The 17,704-nt window shown below is 42.8% G+C and overlaps 1 protein-coding gene across 1 annotated transcript in view; it reads left to right on the plus strand.

The window, feature by feature from the left end:
• TMTC4 (transmembrane O-mannosyltransferase targeting cadherins 4) overlaps positions 1 to 17,704 on the plus strand; it is a 56,605-nt gene that overhangs the window by 12,421 nt on the left and 26,480 nt on the right. Inside the window, exon 5 of the mRNA XM_031466280.2 lies at positions 3,112 to 3,199. Coding sequence (XP_031322140.2) covers positions 3,112 to 3,199 — 88 coding nt within the window. The remainder of the gene's footprint in view (positions 1 to 3,111; positions 3,200 to 17,704) is intronic.

The raw sequence follows: 17,704 nt of genomic DNA on the forward strand, positions 1-17,704 counted from the left end.
TCATGGAGGTCCAACTATAAGAGAGAAAGGAATATTTGAAAAATGTCTTCATCTCTTCATCCCTGCATTCCACGAAAGCCATCCAGGCTTAAAATTGCAAGAAAAGTTTACAGGTCATTAAAAATTAGCATTCCTAAGACAGATAATTTGTATGTTCACCTTTCCTTATTTTGGCAAAAAGCAGGCCCACCCAAGGAGACCATGGAAGGCGAGTTCCCCAGAGCCTCCCAGGTGGGCACTGAGGGAGCAGCCCTGTGCTCGGGAAGTGGGCTGGGCTCCAAGGCCTCCAGCAGTCCAGATGTGGGGGTGGAGGGAGAGCTAAGGGGGAGGTTTCCTTGCCCCTTGTCTGATGGAGGCCCCAGGGGTCCCCTGAGGTCACCAGTGCCACTGTGGGTTTCCTTTGTCCTCAAAACATTGGTGAAGATTTCAAATTGCTTGAATTCGGTTGTCAAAGAGGGAAGTTCCATTCTTCTTACTAATTCTGCCCATCCAGTGAACCCAGGGTTTACTGCTGAAGGAATTGGATGGGAAGACAATCGCCCTTCCCCTAATTCCTCCTTGCGCCCCGTGCAAGTTGTTCCTAGCGGGGAGGCACCACCACCCCTGCTTCATGGGTCCTGGGAGTCGCAGTGACTTCTCCAGAAACGCTGGTATGAGCATTTCAGGTTATTTGTAAGGGAAAAAAAAAAAAATGCCTTTGTAAAGCACTTTGCCTGAAAATACATAACTACACAAATACCAGAAAAGAAAAATAAAATCTTTCTGTATGGATGCCCATGACCCAAACAGTTAATCTCAGGACCTCCTTGGATAGCCTTTTAAATTTTTTTCTGTGAAATAGCTAATTACAATGCCAAAAATTCACTGAAGGACTCCATACCCTTTAAAATACTTGCCATGCTTTTTTTGGGGGGCTGGAGGAAGGAGGTAACTTGTTTTATTTTATTTGTTTTTTAATGGAGGTACTGGGGATTGAACACAGGACCTCGTGCCTGCTAAGCAAGCACTCTGCCAATTGAGCTATACCTTCCCCCGACTTGCCATACTTTTAAAAACTTGTTTTTCTTTATGTCAGTTGATGTAATGTACATTGCTTAAGGCCTGGGGATACCGTCACCAATTAACCAAAGGGAGAATGTTTTAAAAATAATTTTATGATGTTTAGAGTTCGTTTTAGTGGGAGTCTTTTTTTTATTCAGGTTTAGTTGATTTACAACATTATATGTTAGTGAGAGTCTAAATGTACCTCAGCCACCCAGATAGGAAGTGGTTTAGGCTGGCCTTTTTGGCCCCTATCCCTGGTGTTTATCCAAACCACTTTCCTCTCCTTCGCTCAGTTCAAGAAACCTTGTTCTTTGACCCTCCACATCCCCTTGGCCCTGCTTCCCTGACCCCTTGGCTCTAAGGACCCCTTTGGATCCACTTCTCTAGGTTGGCTTCTCTTATTTTTTCCCCTGAAAGGGTATGGGATCCAGCCCACCCTTGGGCTCCATAGAGAGCCGCCCCTGGAAGATGCAGCTCCCAGCCCTCTCCAGTGTTGGCGGGAGGCCCACAGGACCAGCTGCTCCTGCCCTCACCCGCCGCAGAGCTGCAGAGCCCATTCATGCTTCACCCTGAGCTGCTGTGTCCTTTGTGCACTGCCCTCTGCACATCCCCCGCCCCTGAGTCCCACCCTGTCCTAGTTTACATCAGCACCTTCGGGATTTCTGTGGGAATCCACCTTGAGCCAGCACCCACTATGCGCCGGGCTCTGTTGAGTCTCGCTGCATCCCCGACTTTACTGTCTCTTAGTGAGTTATGGGCCAGAGGATGCAAGAAGTCTCATTACATACTTCCTTCATGGAGTAATTGTGCCATTTAACCTTCTGGCATACTGGCCTACTTGTCCCAGCTCTGTTGAACCTTTGTTTGTCCTGAGTTTCCTTCCCTGGAGGTTTTTTTCATGTGCATGGGGGTCACAGGTTGGATTCAGCTGTCAATCTTCTAAGTGATTGCGTGACTCCGTGGGTTGCCACGTGCACCTCCATCCGGAGTTCACCATCAGAATGGATAATCGCCTCAGCATTTCATATCTAACCAGCGTAGCGGGAAACTGCTCCTTAAAGGCATTCCTTTTAGTTTCTGCTTGTACACACACCTGGGAATCGTATGTAAATCTAGTAATTTTCATGTTCATTGTATATTCTCTTATTCTGTTTCTGACTCACTCACTTTAAGAAAAGATAAACTTCCCAGACATTAAAGTGATGCCTAGAGAATCACTGTGAAAGCTTTGACAGATGTCACACCCAGGTACCAGTTAGTGAAGAATGCCGTGTAAACTAGACCAAGACTCATGCCTGGAATTCTGTGTCTTTCATTGCCACGAAACATTTGGAGGACAATTATTGGAGTAATCACCTTGAAAGAAATTGAGCACAAATTTTATATATTGCTCCATTGTCACTGAAGAAGGGAAGGGCAGTCGTAGAAAATGGGGGTGGGGGGACTGGGAAGAAATGGTAGACATTTTTTTCTGTTTTCATCTTGCGTTGATTGCTTTTGAAGCGTTCTACTTTCCAGGTTAACCCACTTAATTAGTTTTGATCTGAAAGGAGAAAAGGTGGCAGAGGCAGCTTTGAACGTGTTGTATTCTGTCTGCCTGATGACTTTTAATGTCCTTCCCGCCTTTCCTTCATGCTTCCAATCAAATTTTCTTTTTTAAATATCATGCCCTTTGAGCTGATAACATTTTCCAATTGAAAATCCACTTTGGGGACCTGGCTGGAGCAGAGGACCCCGGAGCTGTAGTGTGCAGCGTGCCGCGTAACGGGCTTTCGCTGCACGCGTGCATCCCTGGCTCCGTCCCGGCCACAGAGGAGCCGTCGGTAGATTTGAATCCATCCAGCCTTCCCTTGGAAGCAGTTGACCTAAGTCCTGGACCAGAAGTGAAAAGAAAGTCAGCCGTCCAATCAGACTGCAGGGATGCGGCACGGTTACATGCATCATTTTATTAGATGGCTGAACCTGATAGAAGTTTGGTGTTCTATTTCTAAGGAATTTTTTGTGTTTCCAGAGTTTTGTTCAAGTGTTTTTTTTAAATAAATCTTTTTTTCTTCCCTTTCTTTTCAGGTTGCTGGTGTTGTGGGCCGAGCAGACCTCCTGGGTGCCCTGTTTTTTCTGTTATCTTTCCTTGGCTACTGTAAAGCATTGAGAGAAGGTAAGCATGATATTTTGCCTTCTTAATTTTGCATCTTCTTCATGTTTTTGTCCTGCCGAGCAGTGTTTTAACAGGTGGGAAAGGGTCCGTTTATGTACGTTTATCACTTTGAAGGAATGTGGGTCAAAAGGCGTAAACTCTTTTTAGAGATGTCTGTTCCTCCGTTGCTTTTTCAATAATACAGAGTCCACGCTTCAGTGTTCATATGGGAGTGTCCTGTTGGGCAGTGAAACCAAGAGCTGCTCCGGGTGCTAAAGCAGTTCTGAATGATTTTTGTGGGTTTTTTTTTAATTTCTAGCAAACTTGTAGCAGAAAAAATGTTTGGGTTTTTTTTTATTACTATTAAAACCTATTGGAGAAAACAAGTAGAAAAAATGCTAAAATGTATAGCTGTGAATATGCACAGCTATGAACTATTAGGTTCTTATTTTTTCATTGTTATGTTATTAATACTTACAAAGAAAATTGTTGTTGGAACCAATAGAGTTAAAATGACCAGTTGTGTGTGTTGGGGGCGGCGGTGGGGGGTGGGGGATTGCCTGGTTATTAGCAGCGGTGCATTCATTGACAGCCAGTCACATCCCTGCATAATTCTACTCATTATATGGAGTCTGATCATCTCCAAGTCAAATCATACCTTCCAAATTGTTTTACAGTGAAAGTTGGCTATGACACATGTAGCCTATATAACAGTTATACATGCTGGCCCTGGCAACAGTGTTACACATTCAACTTCTGTTATAAAGTCAATTTATGGACTGTAGGACTCTCCCTTTATATATCACAATCAATTTCTATTTGGGGGGAAGAGGGGAAGAAAAGGGTGAGAGGGAAGATGTCTGTAAAATGCTCGAGCAGGGCGATGTCAGCAGAAGCGCGTGTCCTTTGGCTTCCTTGAGTCTTTCCTGCAGTGTTTCTCAAAGCTTAGGTTCAGTCCAGACCGTGTAGGGCCTTAGTGTTGTTGTTCACATACTAATGCTCGTCCTTGGATTTCTCCTGTCAATTGATCTCTTATTCATAAGGAGGGACAGACCACTCATTCAGGATTTTGGATCTGCTGGGGCTGGTGGGGGTGCTCACTAAGGGCTGGTAAACAGGGGCCCATGAGCCACATCTAGCCCACAAGCTAATAATGATTTTCACAGTTTTACATGGTTGGGGGGAAAAAAAGACCCACAAGAATAGTATTTGGTGACATGTTAAAAGTTACATGAAATTCAGATTTCAGTGTCTATAGATAAAGTTTTATTGGAACACGGCCATGTCCATTTGTTTTTGCAGAGTTAGGAGTTTCAGCAGAGCCTAAAATACTTACTTTCCTGTCCTTTACAAAGTTTGCCAACCCCTGGGACAGATGATTGACAAGCCATTGTCACCATCCTAGTGGTTCCAAAAGGTTTTTTAGCAAGGATTAATAGGGAGTTTCCAGCAGGAAGTTATTTTACTTATGAAAGGGAGGTGAGTTTCCTGTTAATATAATTAGTTGCTGTTTATTGACTATCTGCTTTGTGTATATGTGTATGTGTGTGTGTGTGTGTGTGTGTGTGTGTGTGTATTTTTCTCATTTAATTATGTTAAAATCTTTAAGATAGGTGGAGTTACTTTCCCTGTTTTCCGAATGTAAGACTCAGAGTTTAAGTAACTCCCCCAGGATCACACAGCTGTTCATGGCAGAACTAGGTTCACACTTTGAGTGTAACAACTCACTTCAAAGCCAGCACCAACCACGGTGAGCTCTTCTGCTCCCCTGTACCCCTGGGACCAGGGACACAAGCTTCAAAACAGTCATTAAAAATAGACAGGAGGGACATTCAGTTCTGTTAATGAATTGTTAAAATGTTAGGTGTGATAGTGACATTGAAGGTATGTTTTAAAAACTCTCCCTTTCTCTTAGAGACATATGCTGAAATATTTATTTACGGATGAAATGGTAGAAAGTCTGGGATTTGTCTCAAAATAATCTGAAAGGAGGCAGGAAGCGTGTTGGCATATAGATGAAACCAGACTGGTGGGGAGTCGATAATTGTCTGAGCTGAGTGATGGGGACGTGAGTTCCTGTGTCAGCATCTCTACTTTTGTGTATGTTTTTGGTTTTTTTAAAAAGGTGTTTGTTTTTTTTTTAATGCCCAGGTTAAGTCACCAGATAAAGAATCAACAAATTTTGGTGACTTGCACCTTTTACTCTTTAAAACATTGTGTTTAAGATAACCAAATGATATATGTTTAAGCATTTTTTTCCCTTTCAGCATGACATGTAACAACTGACTATTTAATAATTTTATTATGGAATTGGGAGGGAATTTTTAAGACTAAACTATAATAATATCATTTAGCAATTGAACATGAAAAATCTAAAATATTAGAAAAGGCAACTAGCAACTTTAATTTTAACTGGCAAATTTGTAAAGTATTCGATACTAAAGAACATAGGCAATTCATAAATAATAAGTCAGACAATAAAATGAACACCTGTGAACTCATCTCCCAATTTGAAGAAAATCACGTTTTCTAAAATATAAACAATGTGACATCTCCTGCCTCCACCCATCCCCCTAGGCCTCAGCCCTGGGCCCACAGGCACTGTCCTGTCCTTGCGGTCTCTGTGTGGGTTTGGGAGAACCATTTAGAAGGTCCAGCAGCATCCTCTTCTTTCGTCTCCCTCCCTACAGCTCCCAAATGCTGAGAGCCCCCAACATAGGCGCAGGTTGGGCTGCTTACCTTAGTGTTTGCTGTCAAAGATTCTGAAAGAGTTTCTAAACCAAGCTTACCTTCCAAGATGTGCTGTCCTGAGGTGAAGATGGCCCACAGACAGATTCTTCTCTTACGATTTTTTAATGTCTTGTAAATTTGTGGGAATTCCCCAGTAGACGCAAAACAAGGAATCAGTTATATTATTTAAATCCCAATAGGCTTATTTTCTTTTTCTTATTGTGGTGAAATACACACTGCATAGGATTGAACACTTTAACCATTTTTAATTTAAAAATCAGCTCAGTGGCGTTAAGTACACTCTCATTGTTGTGTAACCATCACTACCATCCATCTCCGAAGGTTTTTCATCATCCCAGACTGAAACCTTGTGCTCAATTACTCCCCATTCTCCCTACCTCCAGCCCCTGGCAACCACCATCCTGTTTTCTGTCAGTGAATTTGACTCTTCTAGGTACCCCGTATGTGTGGAGTCATACAATATTTGCCCTTTTGTGACTGGCTTATTTCACTGAACGTAATGTCTTCAAGGTTCATCCACATTGTAGCGTGTACCAGAATTTCCTTCCTTTTTAAGGCTGAATACTCTTCCACTGTCTGGACACACCACATTTTGTTTACCATTCATCTGCTGATGGACGTTTGGGTTGTTTCCGCTTCAGGGCTACTGTGAATAGTGCGATTATGAACATTGATGTGACCCATAGGCTTTTTTTAAAAGAGCGATAGATAGCTTTTGACCCTTAGGTTTTTTCTACAAAAAGACTTAGGCAGGATTGCAAATTCCTTTGGGACAGGCTGCACTGTTTTGATGTTCGAGATATTTATAGCTATATACCTGGAACCTCCATATAGGAAGTACCCATAGTTTCCAAGGGCGGATTGGGAAGGGCCTGTGAGAAGGGCCCCTGCTCCACGTGGTCCTGTACAGCTAAACACAGGGCTCAGGTTGTGTATCTCGAAGTACCAGTTCCCTCAAACCTGTGACTCTGCTAAGACACAGTGCGAGGGTGACCCCATGGCCCCACACTGTGCCGTGCTCACTCAGGACATGGTCATACCCAACCACTCCCCATCCTCTTTTCTTCTTGTCGGTTTATCACACCACCACTTTTTCCTGTGACTCATCATTTTTCTGATACAGCAGAGAGTTTGGGGACAGCCAAATAGAACAACCTCAAGAACAGAGAATAGTGGGGGTAACTTTTCTTCCCGAGACTGAAAGTCGACTTCACATTAAGGCATGTCCCCTCTTCTGGGGTCAGGCTCACCCCACCCGTGATGACTGTAAAACTCCCAAGAGACACAGAGATCTGAGGGTGGGTGGGGAGGGACTGCACCAGCCCCACCGGTGTGGCATTTCCGTGGGTGATGGGAGTGGGAGAGAGGGAGGGGGTGCTTTGACTCCTTACTGTTACATTCGTTACAAGCAATGGTACTGTTTGCATTGTTGTGGGGGTTTTGTTTGCATTTTACTTTATGTATCTGCATTTTACTGTTGTCTTGTGTTCTTAAGTTAAATCTGAATTTGCAGTCAGGTAGGAGAGCAACGTTCAGTTGTCATATTGTTCTTGAAAAAAATTAAAAATTAAGTGTTGACTTTTCTCATAGACATCTCTAAAGTTTGGTGAAGTGTCATTTTATTAATTTTAACATATCCTCCCTTAAAGTAACTACACCTTATTCTGAATGGATTTCAAAGACATCAGAAGGCTCTTTGAGGAAAGTACTAAATATCGATAGATTTAATATTTGGACACATCATTAAAGATATAACAATAGAACCTCTCACTACTTCTAGAAATTGCTCTTGTAAAATAATGGAAAAACTATCAGGAGACTAAAAATTCTTCTATCAAGTGACCTGGTATTTGTTAGTTTCCTTTAATGAAGTATTCTCACAGAACAGTGAAAAACTGCAAACATTTTATATTCTTTTCCTAGATCCTTTTGCTAACCTTTTCTGTGTTCCAATTCACAGATGTACCTACTCTGATACATGTATTTGTTTTCATTCATTTGTAAATTATAAAATTATTTCCAAGAGCCATCCATGCAAAAGACAGACTTTTTAAAAATAAGGCCTTTGGAAAGTAATACCAAAGGTAAAAGTGTTTGATACATGATGGTTTTTCAATGAAGACTTTGATTCATGAGAAATTAGTGAAGTTTATTTTAGTGCTAATGGCACTATGGTATGTTAGCTGTTAGTAGCAATATAACTTCCTTTTTTGGTCTGGTAGCTATTCTTTTAACATTTTTTAGTATGTTTACTTTAAAATGGAAAGAGATTTTATAAAGAGATTGTCATAGGCCTTTCATGTGAAGTATGTAAATGTTGTTGAGAAAGCTAACCTGGAAATGGTGTTTGCACAGCCTAGCAGTGGTCGGTGTGGCTTCTCTGAAAAGCCTTTCAGGAATATGAATAGATTTTCATTTGGTTGTTACTTGGAACAGTTAGAAGATGAAAAGCTCGATTGGGAAACCTTGAAGAAGGCTTTCTGTTGACCTCTTGTTTACGGGCTGGATCTGTTTTCCTGTTCCCTGGAACCCTCTTTAGGAAAAGAGTCGATTCCAGTGGAAACTGTGGCCCCACCTCCAAAGGTGCTGTCCTTTACCGTCACCCACAGCTCATTTAGGCTTTGGAAGATGTAAAGCTCTGGGACGTTACCCCTCTGCACATGTGCAGGCCTTGGTGCCTTGACCCGGAAAGTTATTCTCGGCCTTGGACTTCTGTGTCCTTTTGTGCTCTGACTGTGTCCACCTGCCCACGCAGGCTTTGAGTTACAGACCATAATCCTTTTCTCTTGGGAGTTTAAAGCCGGTAGTTGAAAACACCCATCCCCCAACTGCACCCTCGGTGTTCTGAGTGGGTTTTCACTGCTGTTTCCAGCGCCCACTGGCTGTTTTCACATCACAGACTATCGGCGAATGATTGAATTCTGCCTCCCAAGTTCATTGCCGGTCTGGGGGCACAGGGTGACTTGGACTCTTCAGAGAAAGACTTATACTGAGTTAGCAGCTGGCCTGGGAGCAGGCCTGGGGCCCACACCTCAGGCAGTTCTCTGACCCACCCGGACCAGGTTTGGTGCCCTGAGCCCCACCCTCTGTAACCTCGGGACAGAGCAAGGCGGGACACTGTGACCCACTGCCCAGCCCTGGCCCACTTCTCTCCGCTCGGGCCCGGCAGCACCGGAACAGCCCCCTCCACTCTGTCAGCCTCCTCTCCCCCCACCAAATCCCCACTGTCTCATTATCCCCCAAACCAGTGCTGGTGAAGCCAGGTGGCGCTCTCCTGGTCTCTGCTGACAGTCACTGTGTTTTCAGCAACCATTCTGCGTTTCAGATTTTCTGACCTCCTTTTTCAACTTTTCACAGGCTCAGAACATAGACCGCTTCATTGTTTATAGACAGCCACTCTGTAGAATAACTCTTAAACATCATTTTAATGTTCAACTTCATGAATATGGTGGCTCAGGATCTTTTTTTAAGCTGAGCAAGGTTTTCACAAATTAATAATACCTTCGCAGAGGAGAAGTAGTAAGAACCCTGTTTGCAAAAATAACTCCAGTTAAGGCATTTGTGAGAAGACACTTTCTGCTTCTGTTCTGAAATCACATGGAGGCTTGTCAGCTTGGGTTACTCATTCTTTCACCATTAAGTGGTCAAACATTAAGGGCATCCTTGTAACAGGCCCTCGGTCGGCGTTGGGGATATACCAACTAGGAAGACCTGGTCCTTGCCCTGGAAGGGCTTAGAGCTCAGTGTATTTTGATTAACATTCAGAGTGCTCAAGGCGAGGAGGGCTCGGATTCTCCATTCATCCCTGTTCACTGTTGCTCCCTGTACCCACCTCAGAGCAGGCACTCAGTAAGTGGCCCCTTCTCATGTGCAGAATTGATACCTATGGCCTTGGGAATGTTGATTTCTTTTTTTTTTTTTTTTTGTCACTTTGCACTGAAATGTGCATTTTTGAGATATAATTGACATATAACATTGTATTCGTTTTAGGTGCACAATATAATGATTCGATATTTGTATATATCATGAAATGATCACCGCAGTATGTCTGGTTAACATCTGTTACCACCTGTAGTTATAAAATTTTTCTTCTGATGACAACTTTTAAAGTCTACTCTCTTAGCCTCTTTCAAGTATACGATACAGTATTGTGGGCGATAGTCTCCATGCTCTGTGTTATATCCCCAGGACTTACTTATTATTTATCTTGTACCTTGAACTTTGTACCTTTCGACCATCTTCATCCATTTCGCACCTCCCTTCAATCAATCTGTTCTCTGGATCTGTGAGTTCAGTTTTATAGGTTTTTTTTAATGATTCCGCTTAGAAGTGAGATCATACACTATTTGTCTTTGTTTAACTTATCTCATTTAGCATAATGCCCTCAAGGTCTATCTGTGTTGTGGCAAATGGCAAGATTTCCTTCTTTCTTATGGCTGAGTAATATTGCAGTGTGTGTACACATTTTCATTGTGTACCCATCTGTCGATAGACACATTGTTTTTGTGTCTTGGCTATTGTAAATAATGCTGCAGTGAACATGGGGGTGCAGCTGTCCTTTTGAGATAGTGATTTCGTTTCCTTCGGGTAAATGTCCAGGCGTAGAATTGCTGGGTCATATGGTACTTGTGTGTTAAAATGTAAACTTCTCTCACCTACTCTATTAAATTCCCTTCAGTCCAGCAGAGCAGAGCTCTTGATGCCAGTGGACATTCAAGTGTATATATTTTCATTTGGACCTTGAGATACCCTAAGAAATAGTCACACATTTTTATTGCCCCCTGTCTTGTCAGCGTGGAGCGCACAAAAAGCCAAGGGTAAGCACATGTCCAGGCAGGGCTGAGTCCTCCCTCCAGCTTCTCGTGGTGCCCACGTGTTTGTAAGCGTGCGGCTAAGAATCAGAGCTCTTTTGTGATAGAAGTTCAGTCCAGTATTTATTGGATACAAATAATAATAAGTGCTATTTATTGTTTAAACTTATGTTTAAAGTGACTTGGTCTTTGTTGTTGTTGGATCTGAACATAAATTCAAAGAAAGGTCTGGCATTCTTTACTCATAAACCTGAAGTTCAAGAAAGGTTTTTTTTATTTTTACAGAGGCACAGATTTAATATTTTCTATAAGGGAACAAAAAAAAATTGAGTGGTCTGAAATTAATGATTTAACTAGTTAGAAAGCACTTCGAGGGTATAGTTCTTTTTGATAACCTCATTAGCTTTCTTTATAGATGCAATGTTTGTATTACAAAACTCTGGACAATTTCTAACTGCCTGAGTTTATTAACAAACAAGTCTGTGCTAACCCCTGGAATCCTGGCATTTTTAGAGAGCAAAAAAAAAAAAAAAAAACCTATTCACGTAACATTTGTCTGCTTTTTTTTGTGTGTGTTTAAATAGAATATCTCCAGGCAAGAGCTTTTAGAACAGAATCTTTTTTTAAAAAAGGAAATATCCTTATAAAGAAAGCATAATTATTCTTAAAAAAAAAGAAAAGAAAATCACTAAGTCCGATGAGGTTGATGGTGTGCTGGATATTATTTCTGAACGCCCAAGATGGAAAGTATTATTCTTATGATAAGAATTGATCCTTCTCTTAAAGCCTAGTATTTTGGGTTGGAAACAGGTAATCTCTCTGCACAATAAACTTGATAGAATAGCCAGAACAATTTCTTTTATAAACTAGTACCTTAGAATATTGTTTAATGGGAGTTAGGACTAAGAAGAGAAATTTGAGTCTCATTTATGGTGGGGAGGATAGACTCTTTTCAAGAGAGGAACGGATTTGCTGCATACCTAGAATAACCATTTAAAATTCTAAACTGTTATGCAAGACAAGCTCTCTAATCTCAGTGGTTCTAAGTTCTTGAACTTTCATTGCTATGTTATGCCCCTTACCATAGCTCAGGCAGCTAGAACAGGATAGCTCTTAACTATTGGGATATCATTTCCTCCCATTTTCCATTCTTATTTAAGACATCTCTCTTTTTTTAATTAATAAAACAGGAACAGTCTCACAGGCATAGAAAACAAACTTATGGTTATTGGGGGAAAGGGGAGTCAGAAGGGATAAATCGGGTGTTCAAGATTTGCAGATACACACTACTATGTATAAAATAGATAAACAACTTTTTACCGTATAGCACAGGGAACTAGATTCAATATCTTGTAGTAACTTGTAATGAAAAGGAATGTATGTATGTATATGTAAGACATCTGTTTTTCTTTGACTTGGGAATCATACAGCTTAAAAAAATTAGGGCAATTGTGTAACTCACATAGTTTAGGGCACTTGTTTTTAGATTTGGGGTCCTCGCCATCTGAACTGTGACAGCGGTATTCATGTGTGTTCTCTTCCCCCCCCCACCCCCTCTTCACGTTCCTTTGGTTCCTACATTGCTGGGATTTTCCCAGAATGATCCCGTGTTTTAGAACGGCAGTGTCTGACTTCTTTTCTCCTGTGGGGGGAACACACTGCTTGGTTGGCTCCCGCTTTTGGAACAAGAATCTGATGCTCATTGTGTGGCTCTGGCAGAGGGAGTCGGGGCCACCTGTCGGGGTGGAGTGATTCCCCCACACACCACGATAGTGTGCCAGCTTCCAGGCGCTGGGCATGCCAGGCGTGGAGTGGTGAAGAGGGTAGCTCACACAACGTGATGCTTTTTCTGAAAGATCTTCCCACTCGAAAGTAGTGCCAAATCCGAGGCGCATGCTTCATTAATTTGATCACATCTGTTGGCACTTGTGGGTGTTAGCACTGACAAGTGTCTTTCTGTCGGTGCATTTGGGTTTTTTATTTTCCCCTGTGCTCTCCCCCCACCTCATCCCTACTCCACTGCCCATTAGCCTTTGCCTCCACTTACCTAAGTGATTGAATTCTTTTAGATAATAGAGACATATACTGAAACAAGGAAAACATTTTCCTAGCCAATTTTTGTTAAGTTCTGGATTATAAACTGTTGATGTTTACTAATGCTGCACAATTATTCTAGAGCAAGTAGTCTTCTTAAGTAATGAGAGATGTCACACGGTATAAGAATAGTTTTTTTTTTTTCCTTTTAATTTCCTCGCCTGGGTCATTGCTGCTTAAAATTTAGCAGACGGGATGGAGATGAGGTGGAGAACGCTGTCTAAGCCTGAGCTGCTTACACCAGAGCTGTGCACCAGTTAAAACTCCCTATTTGGGGAAGACTTTTTTGAATAAAAATAATCATAAATGCATCTTCACTGGAGGCGATATCTGCCTCTCAGGATTTATTTTTACTGTTTTTAACAGTTACTTCTGAATTTGAAATTGAAAGAATCAGTTCTTACTATGCCTTTTTAATATTCCTTATGTAATTTTTTTAAATAATTAATTTTTTTTAGAGAATCTTTTACATGATGGAGATTCTTCCATTGTGAGGAGTTTCAAAGTCTAAAAGTGAAAAGTCTTGACTTCTGGCTGTATTTGTTTACATCAAGCAAATTATTAACTTTTTGGTATTCAATTACATCTCATAATTACCTTCAAAATACAGTAATATAACAAGACATGATAGACATGGAAATAAATGAAACTATTGACTCATATTTATTGAGTACCAACTGTATGCAGGGTGGCCTACTGTAATCTGTTTCAGTTGTCTTATTAAGATGCTCACACTTGGGAATAAAAGAATGGCTTACATTAGTTACTAAATAAAAACATACTCCCCAAAAATACAAGTCCAACTTTATCTATATTATGCTGTATATTGGCCATTATTAGCATTAGTTACCTTGACAAATTAATACTCTAAGAAAATCTTAATTTGAGGCATTAGATGGATAAAACTATGCTAGAGCAAGTCTTATTCCTAGAAGTCTAGGCTGGACTGTCCCCAAACTCAGGACCACTTCCCTGTTGATTATTTAATTTGTGTAAGGCCTTTCTTGATCACCTCCAGTACTAGAAACATTTGATCAATGCTGTGCAGGTTGGCCTTGGTTTATCATGAACCTACGTACCACACATCTGTGAAGAGGACCCCTTTGATTTATATAAAATAGTAAAGATACTGTTAACCCTTGAACAGCACAGGTTTGAACTGTGTGGGTCCACTTGTAGGCAGATTTTTTTCAACAAATATGTACGTAAGTACTACAGGACCAGATGTTGGTTGAATCCCCAGATGCAGGACTGCAGATACCAAGGAACATGGAGGGCCGGCTGTAAAGTTATACGGAGGTGCTGACTCCTAACCCTTGCGTTGTTCAAGAGTAGAATATATTGGTTAAACTCAGCTTTCCAGCTTGGATTCTGGGAAAGCTGAAGCCTGTGTGCACGCTTAGTCATATGACTCTCCATAACACATCAAGTGACTAATCTGGTGGGGGTTGGGGGGAAGACTTGGGTTTAAATAGGCAACTCATTTCATATTTTCTGACTTTTCAAAGGCAGACATAGCCATGTGCAGATCATTTCATCTGTGAGCTGGGTCACTGAGCACAGGGTGTAGACATTGCTGTGCAATAGGAAATAAAGTGTGAGCCATGCATGTCATTGCAAATTTTCCAGTAGCCACATTATTTGAAAAAAGATAAATATATATATATGTATACCCGAATCACAATGTGGTACACCAAACATTGACACAACATTGTAAATCAACTGTGCTTCAATAAAAAAAACCTATGGGGTGAGATTAGGCAGAAGGCTGTCCATAAATCTGAAGGCTGTGTTTTTTTATGTAATTATTTTTCTGTATTTGGTGAAATCTCCGATTCAGCCATCTAAGGAGAAAGCCGTTTTAACTTGCAGACAAGTGGAACTCGAGTCCATCCCTTCCACATCCCTGTAGTACTTTAACTTCGCGTTAATGGAGTGCTTTCAGGAGCAGTCCTTTGGGTGTTTTAATGGAGGAACTGGGAATGTTTTTCCTATCCGACACCACTGGTCCGTGGAGGGGAAATTAATGCCTGTTACAGTCACATAAAATACAAGCTAATTCAGTTTTCCTAGGAAGAAGTGTATGGTGGTCAGGGGACTTGCTTTTAATGTTAAGAACAGGGAACGTTACATTGGGAAATCATATTAGTTTTCATTAAGAGGCATGAACACAAATTGTGGGAGTAGAAGCTTAAGGGACCAAACCCAGGTAATGGGGAGAGGGAGGGAGAGGTCCATTCGGTTTCTAGTGAACTGCTGAACTGAATGCGTAGTGGGCGTGAAAAGGTGGCCGAGGTCAGCCTGCAGCGCCATCTCCCACACTGGGCCTGGAGGTGTGGGGTCTGTAGGGGCCCAGGAGCCGGGGCTGGGAGTGTCTTCTTTCCCGTGGAGGAGATTCCGTGGTAATTAGTAGGTTCATTTATAATTAAAGGTGTCTGTGTGCATATAAACTGCTGATATGAGAAAATCCTGGAAGTGGTTGGACACAGAGTCGGGACGTTGTGTTACTCGGGAGGCAGGGCTAAATGAACCACAGGGACGCTGGGATGGAGAGGACCAGCCTTAGGATTCCATCTTCCATCCATCTCTGTCGTATGTCGGGCTGGGCTTCCCCAGGCTCCGGCATGGTGCCTGGCGAGTGTCATCACCCCTGTTTTGCCAGCTGGACCCTTGAGCTTTCCTAAAACGTGTGGAGCCTTTCTCAAAATCATATCCTAAGAGGAATTAAGTGATACATTAGCTTCAGGGTTATTTTGACCATTTTTTTTTTAAAGTCTTGGTGTCTGTGAACACTTGTCTGCTAATGACTGTTAGCAAATGCCTGAAGAAAATAACACATTCGAATAAATGTATAAACGCAATCACGTTGAATATAACAGGGCTTTGTTGTTGTGACTTGTAATTGTGACCTCTTGGTGTTACCTATGTAATGTAGTTAATTTCTACAAGGGAAATCATCCTTAGTTTGCTTGGTGGAACTGAATGTTATGATATATAATGGTTTTCCATAAAGAGAGCTTGACTTCCAAACACTGTGTTGCCTGAGCTATTGGGGAGACACCGCTTCAGGGCAGCCGGAGGCAGGAGGAAGCCTCACTCTAAGAAAGCGGATTCAAACAATGAATTCAAACAACCCAGTGTTAAAACTGGAACGGGCTGTCGTGGGAAGTGACACCCATCGCTGGATTTCCTGCAGTCAAGGCCACGTGGCCCCCTGCTGGAAGCATCTTGGAAGGGGTTCAGCCTTTCCACCCCTGCAGGGGAGATTATAGGCACAACCTCCAAGAGGCGCTACAGCTATTGCTACCTCGTGGGTCTGTGATTAGTCAGCTCCTCGCCCCTCCTGGGAGATCGTGGACCCTCACTTCGTTCACCAAGCGCCCGTTGCCTTTCCACAGTCAGGTGCTACAGAGTCTGTCCACAAAACTGTGAGTTGCTCCAACAAGCCAGGCCCGGCCCCGGGATGCAGCTGTGAGCAAGCTTTCCATCCAGGGCAGGTGATGCTCCTCGGCCGTGAGCGTCAGAATCACCTGGAGGCCTGGTTAACAGGCCGATGGCTGCGCCGCACCCTGCAGGTCTAGGTGGGGCCTGGGAGTCTGCCTGTCTCACCAGACCCAAGGGCAGGTCCATGGACCACACACTGTGAGCAGTGCAGGGCAGAGGTCTCAACTGGGGGTGATGTCTTCTCCCCAACCTCCAGGACGTTTGGCAAACTGACATGTTTGGTTGTCACAACCGAGACCCAGGAGTGCTACTGTCCTTTCCTGGGTAGAAACAAGGGAGGCTGTTAAACATCCTGTGATGCACACACAGCCCCGACAGCAAAGACCCGGCCCGCCCAAGTGCCAGCGGCACGCAGGGTGAGAAACCCCGTCTAGGAGGAAGTACAGGAAATCAAGTGTTTGTGATAATCTGTGTGGGGAACGTACTGACAGATGGTGCTGAGGGCGGCTTCAGGTGCTTCTCTGAGCCTCACTTATTCTAGAGGTCCGTTAGAGGCACAGACAGACTCTGCTCTCGGGCAGCCAGGCTTGCTCACAGTAGGTTAGCCGTGAAGAAAACAAGTAAATTGGGAAGGGAGGCTGCCCTGGTTGCTGACTCTCATGCAGCAAATGTTAAATGCTTTCTGTGGTCCTAGCGTGATACCATGTGATTTTTTAATGTTTAGTTTTTAATACGATTTTTAATACCTGCACATAGGTAAAAAAAAAAAAATTAAAAGATATGGAAGGTTATCCAGTGAAAAGTAAGGCTTCTTCCCTCTCCTACATGAATTTTTCTTCTTAAAACTGTTCAGAAACTGCCGTAATTGGTTTCTGGTGTGCCTTCTGGAGATCTGTTTTGCATTTGCAAGCGTATTTATGTAACTTTTAACGCAGATGGCAAGTGTTTCCAAATGTTTCTTCTCTCTCAAGAAGGGACAGTAGAGGTAACATTGCCCGCATTTGATAGATGAGGTCACTGAGACTGTGAGTACAAGTAACGTGCTCAGGGTCACATGGCAAGTGGCAGAGCTGAAATTGAGACCGCAAGTTCTGGTTTTAAGCAGAGCTGAACCAAGATTCACGGGCACCACCTCCAAGCAGGCTCACTTTGCCCCACTTCAAATTTAGGTCTTTTTTCCAATATTTGTTCAGCATCTACATAGACGAGGAGGTACGAGCATCGCATGTGCCCTTTCCTCCCAAGCAGTTCTGCTCTGGCCCCCACCTTGTGTGCCCCACCCGCCCAGCAGTGTACAGCAGGCTCCCTCCTCCAAAGGCCCCGTAGGGTCGTCGGTTCTTACTGGAGCTCAGCCCCACTTGAGCCGCTCACTACAGCCGTCACGTTCCTAGTGGTGCTTTGGCTTCCTGTCCGTGAGCCCCCGTGC

The sequence above is a fragment of the Camelus dromedarius genome, chromosome 13, assembly GCF_036321535.1.
Source record: "Camelus dromedarius isolate mCamDro1 chromosome 13, mCamDro1.pat, whole genome shotgun sequence".
Classification (NCBI taxonomy): domain Eukaryota; kingdom Metazoa; phylum Chordata; class Mammalia; order Artiodactyla; family Camelidae; genus Camelus; species Camelus dromedarius.